The sequence below is a fragment of the Phoca vitulina genome, unplaced genomic scaffold, assembly GCF_004348235.1.
Source record: "Phoca vitulina isolate PV1807 unplaced genomic scaffold, GSC_HSeal_1.0 scaffold13, whole genome shotgun sequence".
In the NCBI taxonomy this organism is placed as follows: Eukaryota; Metazoa; Chordata; class Mammalia; order Carnivora; family Phocidae; genus Phoca; species Phoca vitulina.
The window spans coordinates 23,635,940-23,652,475 of record NW_022589716.1 but is presented as its reverse complement, the minus strand read 5'-3'; the positions used below and the strand labels follow the sequence as shown (position 1 = coordinate 23,652,475).

General features: G+C 42.3%; 1 protein-coding gene across 3 annotated transcripts in view; it reads left to right on the top strand.

Moving 5' to 3' along the window:
• Positions 1-16,536, top strand: part of SUCLG2 (succinate-CoA ligase GDP-forming subunit beta) — a 410,084-nt gene that overhangs the window by 231,392 nt on the left and 162,156 nt on the right. For all 3 annotated transcript variants that reach the window (XM_032411719.1, XM_032411718.1, XM_032411720.1), the window contains exon 10: positions 3,714-3,834. In XM_032411719.1, the coding sequence (XP_032267610.1) occupies positions 3,714-3,834 (121 nt within the window). The remainder of the gene's footprint in view (positions 1-3,713; positions 3,835-16,536) is intronic.

Here is a 16,536-nt window from a genome sequence, read left to right as displayed (position 1 = left end):
ACCGCAGCAAATTACTTTACAGTGGGAGAGAATGGCATCATCTCTGGTGGAGTGGGGTCTTCCCTCCACCCTGGGTGCTGATTTTCGTCCCCGGGCTCTGTGGTGCAGCAAGTGTTCTAAACAATCCCCTTTCCCTGAGTTAAGCAGCTTGTGAGTACTGCTGTGTCTTCCTGTTCTCGTAGAAGTCCTAACTGCGTTGTTAGTATTGGTTAAACTCTCTCCTTCTTTCTTCCACACCAACTTTCCCTCTCTCTCCCTTTTGCATTCTCAGCCTCTCTCTCTCTCTCTCTCTCTCTTTTTCTCTCTCTCCCCCTCCCTCTCTCCCTTCCTCCCTCCTTCTCTTATGCTCTCCCATGGACTGTATTTCTCAGCTCATGTTTGCTCATGTGCTTGTTCTTTCTCTGTCCCTCCCTGCCTCTCCTATGACTGCCCCTCTAGCCCCCTCCAAGGGAGGCTGCTTTCAACACCTGCCTTCACCCAGCTCTGGAAAGGGAAGGAATAAGCAAAAAGAGCCAAGTTCTCATCCCTGGCTTCTGGCACCTGCAACTCTGTAACCATACCATCTTGGGCTACTTCCCCATTTAGTCTGTAGATCCTGAACTAACTAAGTTGGGTAACCCCTCTCTGCCTTCATCCTGGCTGCTCTCTGCTACCTGACTTCCTACTCTTTCCCTTTCTTTGTTGACCAGAACATCACCTCTTCCATGGTAGCTGTCTGCATCGCTGTCCCACCCTGGGCTTAGTTCTGTGAATCATCTGTAGACTTTGGGTTGTAACTGCCATTTTACTGGTCTGGCTCTCAAACTCGTCTTTGAATTCTTTGAGGACAGTGATGATATCTTATTCATCTCCATATCCTAAGCCCTTCACTCTGTACCCGGTACAAGGAGGATGGTCATTAAGCATCTACTGAAATTAATTTAATTAATTCACTCTTGAAACCACCATTTATTAGATGACTATGCCATGTTGTGGATTGCGCTAGCTGTCGCTGGACAAACTACATGGTCTTGTTGTGGAGGAGCACAAAGGCGATCCCCACAAGGGAGTTCCACACTGGGGATGGGGATGCAGGGTGAGAGGTGAATAAACTCCACGGGAGAACAACAGTCCATTTCTCAGTGAGTCTAACAAAGGCAACTAATCATTCCTCCACTGTTGGAAAAAAGGGCTTTTCCTTGGGTTCAGTGCCAGTGCACGTGGTTGGCTTACTTTCAGGTACAAGTTGCTGAATGAAGGGTATCTATTTTTATTGCCCGATGCTATGAGATACTGACATATGAGAGCCTCATGGAAGCTGAGCACCACCAAATCCAGAGCTCAGATTTGACACTCACTGCAGGGCAGGAACCCACGGAAGAGCATTGAGTCGTGGGGTCCTGGGCCTCTTCCCTTCTTCTCACTCCCCTACTCCTTCTTATTTAGGTGAATTCACATGCGTTTGTTGTGTGAGCTATAACTACCCTATAAAGATGGATGAAACCGAGCCGTTCACCCTAACTTGATGAGGCGGGAAAAGCTCACCAAGAAATTGTTGACCTCTGAATTCATCTTTAAAGAATGTACAGGTTGAAACATGGCAGAGATGTACATGTGGCTGTGTGTACTTTACTAGAAAAGCACTAGTCCTTGTGCACAAACCTGCGTAAGCCTCAGCGGTTCCTGAGTTTCTCTCTCGGGCCCCGTGGAGTCATTATTGCTCTTGAGTGTTTTTTATTCCATTGTTTTGGCAAGTTCCTCTCCATCCCACAGCTATTTGGAGACTACTGCTGTACCAAGCCCCGGTGCTAACAGCATTTAATAGCTGTCATTAGAAAGCAAGCTTCTGCTTACCAGTCAGCCTGCTGTGAATGGTAATGGGAGGTTTCTGTTTGGGGAGTGGCCCCAATCTCTAATTGGTTTGAAAAATATTGCTCATTTATTTTATTCTTAAGACGTTACCTTTTTATTGAGCTTCACTAAGTGTGTGCCTCTGTTCTGTTCTAATTCAGCATAGCTGTAGTGTACTGAGAGAGGTTTTCTTCTTTCTTACATGTTGTCTAGGTAACTTGTCCATGCTCGTTGTTGCTTGCTGAAATAAATGCATGTATAAATGTCCGTTAAGTTCCTTACAGGCATGTACTAAGCATTTCATGTGTATTATCTCATTTAGGCCTCTCAACAACCTTAGAGACTAGGGACTGTTACTCCCTCCTTTTAGATAAAGAAACCATGTTCAGGACAGGGTATGTCGCTTGCCCAGGCTTCCAGTGCTAGTAGCTGGCACGCATGAAGAATGAGAGCTGACTTTGAGCCTCACCACTGCAACATGTTAGCTGTGTAACCTCAGAGCACATCATGTGAATTCTCTGTGTAGCTTTCTTAGCTACAGAGGGCTAAGCTTCACTGGGCTGACTGAATAGGGTTCAGGCAAGAATCAAAATTTAAAATAAGGGTTCATGTTGGGTACTTTCTGAAACAGTTAAGTGCAGAACACATGTAAGACATTCTTTTCTTGTATGTTTTTTTTTAAAGATTTATTTAATTGAGAGAGAGAGTAGGGGAAGGAGCAGAGGGAGAGAATGTCCAAACAGACTCCCCGTGGAGCGTGGAGCTCCACGCAGGCCTTGATTTCACGACCCTGAGATCGTGACCTGAGCTGAAAAAAACAAAAGTCGGATGCTTACCCAGCTGAGCCACCCAGGTGTCCCTCCTCATATATTTTGTGAAGTTAATTTAGCATATTGAAATAATAGGATTTTAAAATGGCATGCAGCACACATATATATGCTTTGGTGTACCCTAATTTAATTGTGATGCCATCGTTGGAATTTTGATGCCTCCAGCTTGATGAATAGCCATTTTCTGTGGGTGTTATCAATTAATCTAGGTAATGAATTCTCTTCATTATCTTGTTCTTCTGTTAATTATACAGGATTTTCTTACACCTATTTATCAAGTCAGTACGAGTCTTTTTTTTTTTTTTTTTTTTTGCCCACATGCCTTTGAATATGGGATACATACAAACAGGTTAACATGATGGGTTTAAATTTACATTTCTGAAAAATTTCCAGTCACTGACTTAACTTTCCTCAGATCCTTACTTGTGGTATGAACTTGTATCTCATTCTTTTGGGGCTCATTTTTTTAATCAAAAATGTTGTTATCTAAGATAATTAAACTATTTCTGGCTTTTGAGAATATACCTCTAGCATATCAAAGAGGTAATAAGGAAGCATGGAAAAGCTTGAATCTTTACCTACTAAAACAAAACAACAAATAATCACTACGTTCCTACTTTTGAAATACTCCCTAAAGCTCGTGACAGATAAAAATTTAAATATAAAACATGGGGGAGGGAAAGAAATAAGTACATAAAATTTTAAATGACACTACTCATAAAGGAACAGTTCTAGACAACAATATAAGAAAAAGCAGAACAGAGTATGTAATAAATGAGTGGTGATTGATTTCATGTTGAGTTCAGAGAATTGAGTGATCAGAGAATATGAGTTAATAGGGTAATGATACATATTGCTATTTACTGATTCAGTACTAAATTTTAACTTTTTTAACATTTTGTGGGCCTTTTGTCCTATATTTTATATTCTGTGTTTAAAAAAAACAGCAATAACAACAAGTCTTATTCTAATTGTCTCTATTGCTCAGGCAGTTAATTTTGAGAATGCCGGCCAACAGCGTTTTGACGGGCACCTTCCTATTTTGGATTTCAGGTGGAAGCCATCCTTGTCAATATTTTTGGTGGAATTGTCAACTGTGCCATCATTGCCAATGGGATCACCAAAGCCTGTCGAGAGCTGGAACTCAAGGTGCCCCTGGTGGTCCGGCTGGAAGGTGAGTCAGTAGATTTCCACAGTGCCCAGGATCAGGTGCCCAGCATGTTTTGCACATGCAGACTTCCTGAGACAACATAAAGAAACACTGGGCTAAGTAGGAGGAAACAGATGTTCTACAGAAATACTTCTCTGAGTCTCTAACAGGCTGGTAAGGACTGCCTCTCTCCAAGAATGGCATAGGTTATGATTCTCCAGATTTTCTAAACTCATTTCAGGTATGGATCACTTCATGAGGTTAGTGCTTTGAAACACTCTGAGAAATGCTACTCCAAGATATATTCATCATGGGAGAGCAATGGTTGTTGAAACTTTTGGTCTTAGAACTCCTTTACTTGTTAAAATTGAAGACCCTAAAGAGCTCAGGTTTATTTTGGGTTATAACTGTTGGTATTAATTGATTACATAATTAATTAAATTATTGAATTAATAAATTAATTTGGTAACAGGTATAACTACTTGGAACTTTTAAAATACTTTTTCAACAATAATTTTATATTGTATATTTTATTTATAAATATATATGCTATACATTTTATGAAAAATATCTTTTAAAAATTTTAGTGAGGATAGCAGCACTGTTTTACATTTTTGCAAATCCCTTTATTTACTGTCTAGCTTAATATTTGCTTCTGCATTATATCTGTTGCAATATGTTGTTTTGGTTGAAGTGTGTGAGGAAAATATGGCCTCATGGAGATATCTATTTGAAAAATGGAGGGGTTTTTAATAACCATTTCATATAGTTGTGAATTTTCTTTATTGGTACTACACTAAAGTTAATAAGTTATAGTTTCTTTTTAAAGATTAGTATTATGTGAAATCTGAAAGTATTTCAGTGGACTTCATACTCTGTTATATAAAAATCAATAGATCTGTCTTGCACATTAAATGGATCTTATACATGTATGGTTTACAGTACCATGCACATGGAAAAATACTGAATTATGCAGATCTTCCAAAGGTTGGCACATTTCAACACACAATATCAAAAAATTCATATTTGTTCCTATCACACCATTCTCATTGGCAAAAACGTCTAAATATTGGGATGCTATCAAGGTGGTAGATGCAGCTTTTCCAGAAATCTAATTTTCACTTTAAATAAGGTATAAATTTTATCATCGGCTGCACAACAGTCAGCTGTTTTCCTCAAAGTGACAGCCTCGCTTCACTCGTTTTGGAGAAAATGGGTGCCACATTCCTAAGTCAGGATAACCACAGTGTGTCCGTCATTCTTCCAAGAAAATATAATGTTCCATAGAGAAGTGGGTGGTTTAGCTTGCTACTCAGACAGTTGCACAAACGCATTTTTTTAGAACAACCATCGTAGTTCAGGATACACCAGACTTGTTTTATGTGTACTTGCCACTCAGTCACTCAGAGTATTCAAAAGTCCTATGCTCAGGAGTTGAGAGTTAATAAAATTAATATTCATTTACTGTCCATCAAGGACATTCTTACTTGCAAGTGGCAACTTCTTATTCCAAGTGCGTGGTGGTGAAAAGACAGTGGCCATTCCTACAGCTTGGTGCCACACCTTTGATTCCATGGTAACATGCCAGTTATTTTACCTGCCCCTGTGCTGACAGAGAGTATTGTTATTATTATGATAAAAGTAGTTTTTACGTCAGGGACTTCCCCTCGGGTTCTGTGGACCACACTTTGAAAACCACTGTAGTAGAGATGCAAAAACAGGCACTCCGGTATGAGAACCTGTGCCGAAGGCCTGTCCACCTGCTCAACAAGTTCAGATTACAGTGACCAAGCAGCCCCAGGAGTAGAATTCTGCAGTGCTCTTCTTGGGACAGCTCAGTTTCCCCAGCTTCTGTGCCAGTGCCATAATTCCCTAGACACCTTCCCCTCCAGATCAAGTCCAGGGATATTTTGACCCTGCTGTGTATCCCTGTCCTTTGAGGTCAAGATTCCAGAATAGTTGCAGCCTGTTTTGTTTTGTTTTCTGTTTGCCTCTTTCTTTCTATTTCTTTTTTCTCTCACTCTCTGCCATTCACCTTTCTCCCTGAGGCTCTCTGCCTTACAAATGTAGGTCTGCACCATATGGACATATGAATGAATTAAATCTTCTTAAAAATGTAAATGCGACATAATTGATCCCTATAAAAATAATTTCAATAAAAGGGAAATTACTGGAAAGGCTGCAATGAAAAAATTGATCAAGAAGTTAGTGGGTTCATCAATGGATGTCACAGTGTTTTCAGGGTCCAAGTGACCAATAACCCTCAGGTTCTAAAAGTCATCTCTGCTTGTGTTCTTCAAGGGGAGCAAGTCTCTTTAAGCAGATTAGACTCGTGTCTGTTGCTTAGAAATGACTAGAAATGAGTGTATACTTTTGTGGGCTCCTTTCTTGTGATCCCGTGTGCCTGAGTGGCTTAGTAGAGGCCCATAATTATTAATTTTAAGTATATTCATAGAAAAGAAAGTTACCCCAGTTTACTTTTCTACTTCACTATTTTTTCTTAAAAAGGAACACTTCTCTTATTTTCACGCTGCACTTAGTGTTCCAGAAGTATTAAATGAGCCCTCTCATTTATCCGTATTGTGTGTATCTGGATAATACACATGCTGAACTATGCAAAATACCACGTCCAACGTTTTCTCCCCTGATAACTCTGTTGCCTGCCTCGGAGGTCTATCTGAGCCACTAGGAAGAAGCTTTGAAATTTCTCAGTTTGTTAGACAATCAGATTTGTATCTTTTAAGTTAGTGTACTTCCAAAATAGATGCTTGTGTTTTTTTTAATTCATTAATTAACATAATAAATACTGTGTGTGGGTCATTGAGCTTTAGATATTAAGTAGGATGTGTAGAAATAGAAAAAGCCATGTTAGTTACTAGATAAATGGGGAAATAAAACAAAAAGAAAAAAGAAAAATGAACAATACAAGATAATAGATTCAAAATGTTGGGCGCCTGGGTGGCTCAGTTGGTTAAGCCACTGCCTTCGGCTCAGGTCATGATCCTGGAGTCTCGGGATCGAGTCCCGCATCGGACTCCCTGCTCGGCGGGGAGTCTGCTTCTCCCTCTGACCCTCCCCCTTCTCATGCTCTCTCTCAAATAAATAAATAAAATCTTTAAAAAAAAAAAAAAAAATGTTAACGGGTGTTGGCCTTAATAGACTGCTTCTGTCTTAGTAGCGGTAGCCGTCGGGGCATCCCAGAGAGCTACCAGCAGAGCTTGTGGAATCTTTGCAAATATCCATACCTTGCAATGTCCACCATGCAATGTACCATGGAGAATTGAATGTGATGATTTGAGAAGAACTCAAAAAGGATACTGTCCCCCCAAATTTATGTAGACTAAAAATATCCATGGTGACCTCGTTGCCACTCCTCTCCTTCCCTGGAATGGCCCCTATCCCATAAGAAGCATCGAGAGCCTTTTATCAAGAAACGAAAAGCAGGAATGCTTTCGACATTTCTGGAGTTCTACTGGTGTTCTTTTCTTCCTCTTGTAGGAATTAGTCTCTTGTGTGAAAAATGTCTCTTGCACTCAACATGGTTTGTATGAAGGTCACTAATATCCATATGTGATTTCTGGGAAACCAACAGCCCACACCAAATCAGACCCGCCCCCACGTTGTGTTGGTACAAAAGAAAAGTGAAGAATTCTACTTTAACTCTGCTCTTGGCACTAATCAGAGATAACAAAATGAAGAAAATCAGTGATGGTATTACCCATAAAGGCCCTGTAAAAGGAACTAAAGAAAAAACAAGCCAGTGCTCTTTATGTTAAGGGAATGCAGACTCCTGTAAAATGTGTCCCTTAAGCTGAGTGCCTGTGTAGCTCAGCCCACTTTCTTTGGCATAGTCTCCTTTTTAAGCTTACTCAACATTGACTACTATAATTATAGTACATTTAGAGATGTGAGTTAGCAGAGAGATATTATAAAAGGAGAGTTTCCCAGATGAGCATGGAAATAAGAAGATTTGAATCATTGGAAAGGAAAGGGGAGGGAATTTGGTAAAGGATCAGAAGCAAGGCATCGGATCTGTTCCATACTTTGCAGTTGGTACCAGGACCATAATAGTGGTAAAACCTGAAACCCAGGACCCGGGTAGATCAGAAGGCTGTCCTGGAGAGAGTAATGTGGCTTTGCAGCAACATATTATGGCTGGGAAATGAAGTGGGAAAATCATGTCAGTAGCCAGAGTCTACAACATTAGCTAGAATCTAAAAACCCAGGCAGGATTGCCATGTAGACTAAAAGTAGAGTAGACAACAGCAGAGATAGGAGAGGAAATGAGAGAAAAAAGAGGGGCATTGGGTTTTAAATCTAATGACCAGGAGAAGGAAGGATGGTTGACGAACTGGGGAAAGTCAGAAGTGGGAACTAGCTAGAGAGAATGGAAGAGTATAACGCTGGGGTACAGTCATCCTTAGTTGAGATGAACCTGTAACATCAGATGGAACACGTGTGGAGGTAGAGATGGAGGAATTTAGCAAGGAGAAATGTGATAGAAAAATGGGTAAGTCAACCCATTTTGAAGTCCCCCAGTAAACCACACTCAGGTCTTGCTGCCGTGGAAACTGTTCTCCTGCAGTGCAGCTTATTTAAAAGGAAAAACCAACCCAAACCAAAAATCTCCTGTCACAGAAAGTCTGGTTCTCAGTGCTTCCAGTGGGGAACAGTTGCTAACTACCAGGACCTTTTGAGGAATTTCTCTTAGACTCAATATAAATTTTTCATTAGCTTTCTCTGGGTTGGAACACAAATTCTCCCACATATGTCTGTGCATTCAGCCATATTTTACCCAACCTTAGAGCATGATATGGATCTTTTTTTTCTGAACAAACAACTCTTCATCATCTGTGCTGACAGAGGAAAACAAAGTGGTATAAAGAGGCAGGAACATTTTGGACAATTCTACTGGTAGTTGCTATTTAATTTGATTTAACACTGTACTTTCTGTTTTAACTGATGAGTTTTTCAATTATATTTATTCATATTGTTAAAATTGGTTCACATTCCCAGAATGTGCACCATCATCCAGCTAGTGAAAGGGAGATGGGAAAAGGTGGCCATCATCCCAGCATCTGTGATAAAGCTTAGTGACACATAAGAGCTAGTGTGGTAGAAGAATTCAGACTGGGGTCTGAATTACAATAATAAATAATGATTATTGCTAACATTTGTTAGCTTGCTAAGTTTCAGAATCTCTGACACATGGCTGTATAGTCTAAACAAATGTCAGATTTTTAATGACCAAGATAACAGGCATTTCAAAAGCCAGTAACAGGTTTTGTTAGTAGTAACTACTTCCTATAAATAAAGAAGTTAGTTTTGCTTGTTAAGTGGCCATTTAGAAGATCCAAGATCCTTGCCATAATTCTCATTAATCTGTGACCCATATTTTCAAGACTCCGTTGCCACACACGGTGTATTAGAAATGTTTTGATGAGGAAAGTTTTAATCAATCAAATCAGGCTTGATTTAGTGGGATTTTATGGACAAATCTTTCTTCTCAGCTGTATAAGTACAAGCTGTTTTACCAGTGGGTAAGGAAAGGATTACTCTCCTCTTTGAAGATGGTAATTTTGTAATTACATGTATTTACTTGCCTTATCACAACAGAACTCACCAGCTGAGACCCAGGATTATTTTTTATTTAAAAGACTCCTAGGTAAATCGAGCAATTGCATTTTGGGGGGAAGCTTAGTTTTTGTACACGGTTGTTTCTGGCATGAATAAAGAACAAATAATTTGAGATTTTTTTTTTCCCTCTTTGACGTGTATATATACTTGGCACAAAAGTTATGTAGATGGTTAATTTATCCCAACCCATGATATTGTTGAAAAATGTACAAACATTTATTAACACCTTCGTGTACTCAGGGTGCAAAGATGTTTTAGCCAAAGCTTTGGGTTTTGTATGGGCAGTTTTACTGTTCTAGATCAGGGCCTGCCAATATCTTTAGAGAACTTAAAAAAAAAAAAAATCATTTTTCCTTATTGTCCCATTTAAATCTGCAGCAAACTTCTTTAAAAAAATAAAAAAAGTCTTTCATTCATTTATTTGACAGAAAGAGAGAGCACAAGCAGAGGGGGAGGGAGAAGCAGGCTCTCCACCGAGTAGGGAGCCCAATGCGGGGCTCCATCCCAGGACCCTGGGATCATAACTTGAGCCGAAGGCAGCCGCTTAACCGACTGAGCCCCCCAGGCATCCCTGCAGCAAACTTCTATATCTCAAATAAGTCTGAAGAGGAATTTGCTTTTCTCTCAGGTGTTCATTATGATTCCAAGTTAAGCTATAAATAACAATGAGCCTGGATGATTGGTAGATTGGATCCTTTATCTCTTAGCCAAATCTTTTCAGTTTGATTCTTCCATACAGTACCAGAAGGTTTGTTTCAGCAACATAAACATTTTGTTTCTCTTTTGACAAATATCTTTCGAAACAAGAGTTCCTTGTGGGTTCTCTTTCTTATCCTTGTCAATCCCTCTAAATGTGCCCTTAACTCCCTTTACAGTTGTTGAGAACGTAAATGTCTCTAAGTCAGAAACTTTGTATCCAGTTTCTTTTACTTTCTCCACCAAGGCACAGGCACCTCTGTGTGGACCAGACCTCATTGCTGCTCTCTGCAATAGGGAGGAAGTTGAGCCCCAGCCAGAGCAATGCGCATCAAGTATCTTTCTTAGCGCAGACACAGTAAAATTGCTACATGATGCTTTGGTCGGCTCAAGGGGAAAAGAAACCTCCAAGTGTTCAGAGTTTTCAGCTGTGTCTCCACACACGTGGTGGCTGTGCATTCTGCAAGTCCTCTCTTACGGGAGAGTGTGAGACCAAGAGGAGGGCCGCAATTACTCCTCTCATTCCCGTCAAAAAGGCAGCCTTGGGCGCCTGGGTGGCTCAGTTGGTTAAGCGACTGCCTTCGGCTCAGGTCATGATCCTGGAGTCCCGCATCGGGCTCCCTGCTCGGCAGGGAGTCTGCTTCTCCCTCTGACCCTCCCCCGTCTCATGCTCTATCTCATTCTCTCTCTCAAATAAATAAATAAAATCTTTAAAAAAAAAAAAAAAAAGGCAGCCTTGGCAGACTGCTGTGGCTGACTAGCTGGAAAAAAGTTTTCATTCAGGATATCTGAGCCCTAGGTTGGAGGCTTCACCTCAGAGTCCACAGAGAATTAGGGGCCACTGGCTGAGTGGCGGCATGATCCTGGGCAGAGTGAGTGTGGATGCCCAGCAGTGCCTGGGGGCTGGCTCTCTGTCCCTTAACACCCCCCGGCCTCTTTGCACATTTCCCAACGTTTGGTCTGTACTGAGTTTTTCATCTTCTCTTCCTTGCTTAATCCTGGTGGACCTGTCCCCCCACCCCTACCCCCAGCCTCTCCGAGCACGCCTTTCCCTGCTCTCCACTCCTTCGGTCTGGAAATGTGGCTTTGGGAGGAGGGGCCAGATCTTCTCAGCCAGTGCATCTCTTTTCTTCTTTGTGTTTGGTCTTCATTGTCCTTGCTGTCCCCATTTTCTGCACACCCTATTCCTCACCTTGCTTTCTCCTCTCCTCATCTCCTTCCTCCTTCATGGTCCCCTGTGGATGCACCTTTTCTGGGACTGATTTCACTTCCTGTTGATGTCTGTCACCTCTCCTCCCTCCAGTCACTGGCATCTTCTCCCTAGTGTTTAATTCATCATCAGCAGGTTAAACCAGAGGACACGTTGGAGACAATCCTGCTCTGTCATAGAGCCTTAAATCCTCTCATTGTCTAAATCGATAAACACTTCTGAATGTTTAAACTTTGCTGCACTTAAACATTACACCAAGTCTCACAGGACCTAACCTAAGGCATTAGGGTAGTGAAAGCTTTTTTAGATCAAATATTTAAGTTTCCAGACAGACCCACTAGATTTGGCACTTTGAGTTTTCATTTTACTTCTAGATGGTTCATCTAAGTAACTAAAATGTTTGCCCTGTTGGGCATCCACTGCCTTACACAAGAAAAAGCTACTCAGCACCCCTTCAGAAGGTAGTCATCCAACCGGTCCACGTTGTTGGGGTCTTTCAGGGGACCCAATGGATCCTTCCCCATGTGGGGAATCTGGTAAGAAATATGACAAAGGTCTAAGAGACCAAAATATCACTTTCGTTACTGATGAAGGTGAAGGATGCACCTTATTGTATACCGACAGTGATCTTTCTTACTCTGAACCCCAAACACACCCAGTCACGGACACCACGGACCCAGAGTGGCAGGATGGGCTCCCTGTGAGAGCGCAGTCCAAAGGAAAGGCAGCAGAAGCTTCTGGGCTACACATGCCATCTTTCTCCTTTCAAACATTCCAGTCAGAGAAGCGTCTCCACTGCCAGTGCAGAGCCAGTGGTAGTCAGAAATGAGACCGGGGTTGTTATGCTCTGCCTGGAAGGAAACACCTCTTGAATGCCATCCATGTGATTAGTCTGCCCTGGGCATGGGCTGCCTTTTGGTCAGGTGGCTGCCTCAGTCTAGCCAGTGGTCCTTCCCTCAAAAACAGGAACCTGAAGTTGTTTCCATGAGGCACTTCTAATAAGGAGTGGTTTTAGAGCATGGCCAGTCTGGGGGCTGGCACATTCTAAGTCCTGCATCACAACACCACTGTCTGCTTCGTGGGTATTTTCTGAGTAGTCAGTCGGTTCATCTCTTCATGCCTCAGTTTCCTTGTATAACACTTGAGAGTCGTATTTGGTCAACCACCCAAGAGAGAGAGAACACATTGCTATCAGGAAAGGGACACCCTGGTAGATCCTGTCTGTCCTATTTTAGAGGTGGCAGGTGGGTCCTGTTAATAAGACTCTCCCAGAGAGTCCCAACTTGAGGCTGCCCAAAGGCAGAGCTATCTAGGAGGAAAGACTCCACGAGAATGTTTGAGAACAGGCAGGACAAATAGCTTTCATCTCCTGCCCCCTTCTCTTTATTGGCAGCGGCTGCCTGCAGTGCTGTGCCAAGAAAGATGTTGGGACTATAGCCCAGCTCAGTGGCGAAGAGCTCTGTGGTCATTGTCTTCCACAGAGGTGGGAGCAGAGAGCGAGCACTTGAGCCAAGCGCTGTCCACTGGAACCCAGCTGTCTGCAGCATCAGAAGCAGGAAGCGGGGGCTGCCAGCTGAAAAGGCATGAGATGAGACTGGTTCTTACCCCACAGCCACAGGGCCAAACATGTGGATTGTGGAGACCAAGGGTCTGCAGATTTTTTCTGTAAATGGCCAAATTTTAGGCTTTGTGGGCCATGGATCCACTGTTGCAGTCACTCACCTCTGCCATTGTAGCATATAAGCAGTGTGGACAATATAGAAAGGAATGGGCATGGCTCTGCCATGATAAATCTTCATTCCAAAGACAGACAGTGGGACGTAAGCTGCAGCCTGGTGTGGGTAGAGAAGAGGCCAGCAGCGAGACCTAGAATTCTAGAAAGTCCCCATGGTCTCTGAGTCTAAAGCCCCCTCAATCCTCAGCTCTGAATGGTTTTGTAAAAGTCAAGAAAGATTTGGGTGATATTAAGCTCTGAGAGTCTAACTTCTCAAGGAACGGTTTAGCAGTGAGATCTCTCAGGCATTCCCCCACACAGGGACGGAATCACGGGCAGCAAATGCACTGATGCTCCTTCGCGGGCAGCCGTGGAGGTCCAGAGTCGGGATTCCAGACAAAAGTCTCACACCGCCAAAATTACCTTTGAGAATTCCTGAAATCACCCATGTGTTAGAATATACATGAATTGAAAGCCATGAGGTAGACTGAAGGAAGACATGAAAGGAAAGTCCATGCAGATGTTTAGGTGTATAGAACATCCTTTCTTTACAGGAATGGCCCTATTCCTAGTAGGTACAGAATTGTAGGGCATTCTTGCTTGCCAGAGGATTCATTCCATTCCAGTTTAATAGTAAGCCTCCCATACCAACATATATATATGTTGCTTTTTTTGAGGATTAACATAGTTGAAAGCAAAAGCATCAGCTGCTCGCATACGCCCTCAATGGATATATGTTAGACTTGGTCCTCAACCTTGCTTGCACGATCCTAAGTCCAGGCACACCATTCCTTACAACCCGGCCATCAGCTTCCTGCCACTAGGGGCGGGCTCCAGCGGGCATCTTGAGAATACCTGCCACACTCCCACTCTCAGAAGTGGTTTCTTCTTACCATGGCAGAAGAAATTATCGAGGAATATAGGGGTACACAGGATATAGTCCCATAGGATATCTTGAGTCATTTTTTATTTTTCTAAAATGTGAGGGATACAAGGCATTTCTGAAAGATACTCATCCAACTACAGTAACTTCCCAAGGTCACTCAACTTCTCGGTGACCAAACCAGGTATAAAGTCTCAGTTTTCTCATCTGTGAAATGGGAATGTACGTATGGCAGTCTCATGGGGTTGTTGTAAGAAGCAGATGAGTTTTAAAATAAACTAGACAGGCCCTGGCTCAGTAAATGTTAGCTGCCACCCAAGCTCTTGTTCCTAACTCGACCGAGGCAGGGACTCGGGGGGCTGGAGGCGGTGTGCCGAGCGAGGTGTGAGATACTGGGTGTCCGTCGTCTCAACAAGGGAGGACTGCTGATGCAGCGGGACTTTACCCCGGATTCTCAATGAATTACTCCATTTTTAACAGTACAATAACAAGACAAAAGAGATGTGATAAGTTATCTAAATTTACATGTCACCAAGAAAATGGACCTCTTCTATCTGCTTGTCACTTAAACGGAGAATAATGAAAGAGGATCAAGGGCAAAAGGACAGAGAACGTTTTAGGAGAGATCTGCTGCTTTGTAGAATTTGGTTCGTTTCCACTGACCTCCTTTCTCCCTGGAGTGGAGGGGGGAAAGATTCCGTTGCTTAGAGCTAGGGTCGAAGTATTTATCGATTTATGGGCCCTACTGACTCTGTCACAACAGTTCTGCCATCGACAATCTGTAAATGAATCACTTTGGCTGTATGCCAGTGAAACTTTATTTATGGACACGGAAATTTGAATTTCATGTAATTTTCATGTATCACAAAATATTATTCTTCTGAATTTTCCCCAACTATTTAAAAATGTAAAACCTATTCTTAGCTGATTTAGAACAGCCTTGACTTAGAACACCAGACCGAGAATCAGACCTGTCATGGTTCACTGGTTATTTGACCTGAGCAAATCATCTAACATTTCTGGGCCTCAGTTTCCTCTAGTGAAAACAAGAGACTGATCCTAAAGGTTCTCTAGGATTCCTTCTAAAAGGCCAGGTTGTGTGGTTGTCATGTGGCTTTGCAGTCAGATAAACCTGGGTTCTTAATCCTGGCTTAGCCTTTAACTTGCTGGGGTCGTTGGGCAAGTTCCTAAGCTTCCCAGTTCAATTATTTCATGTGTAAAATGGGGATAAAAATGAGGTCTTCTTTAGGGTTGCTATGAAGGTTGTGAACCCCTTAACTCATGTACCCAACAGACATTAATTGCACCTAGTGTATATTCAATAAGTGCCAACTATTGCATTCTTAAAAAAAAAAAAAAAAACTGATTTCCTATTAAAATAATCCTTTAAAAAAAAAAAGCCCAGCTCCCATTTACATCCAGACTGGAGAGTAGTTTTGTTCACAGCCCTGTGATAAAAGGCTGGCCTGATTGGGGGGGGTGGGGGGGGTTGTACCTTTTGAACAAAACTCAGTAATTTCTGTCCACTGCTGTTACCTTCTCTTGCAGGTACTGAAAGCAGAGAACAGATTTTGATGAATTAACCTTGCATCTCTGTTTACAGCTCTCTCACTCCACCTGGTGGCAGGAAGTCAGTGGTAAAACATGCACCAGCGGAGAGTTAAAAAATTTAATAATTATTCTTTTTATAATATCCTCTACCAGTAGAGCAAGATTTCATTATCAAACCATTCCCTTTGATTCTCTATACATTGCCATTTTTAAGGCATGCATCAGGCAGATAACCACTTAGCTTAGCATCTTTTCAGCAAGCAGATGTTAAGAAGTGCTTGAAGTTGAACCAGTGTGAGTCAATCAGTTATCTGTACAGGTGGTTATTAAAACTGTTGTCCTGGGGCGCCTGGGTGGCTCAGTGGTTGAGCGTCTGCCTTCGGCTCAGGTCATGATTCCAGGGTCCTGTGATCAAGCCCCGCATCGGACTCCCTGCTCCGGGGGAAGCCTGTTTCTCCCTCTCCCACTCCCCCTGCTTGTGTTCCCTCTCTCGCTGTGTCTCTCTCTGTCAAATAAATAAATAAAATCTTCAAAAACAAAAAAAAAACTGTTGTCCTGCAGCCTCATTAAAAAGCAATGCAGCATTTAATAAATATTAGAACATGTCAGCTGCACTATCTAAATGTGAGGAAGAGATCAATTTCCTTTGTAATTGGGTACACAGGCCTAGACACTGTCTTTGGAACTCTTAATTCCGTGTCGGAGTTTAAAACAGCCATGGTGGTTTCTGTTTAGAAATAAAGGCAAGGAAGGGGATGGGGGAGCTTGATTCAGCCACCTGCTGAATCAAGAAGAAACAGACCTTGAATATTCAAAGAGCAGCCTTAATGAAAGGAATCCACACACCAGCAAGCATCTGCCCAAGGCTTCCTGTTTCTCTTCCAGTGACCTCCTTTGGAGGCTGCTGGTTTTCTTTTTCACCCTCTTCTCTGTGTCTTCGGACTTCCCCTTGGAGCTGCTCTCTCACGGGAACGAGGAAGCAGGGTGTGTGGGCAGCAAGACCGAAGAACAGTCCAGGGAGAAACCAGCCTGGAT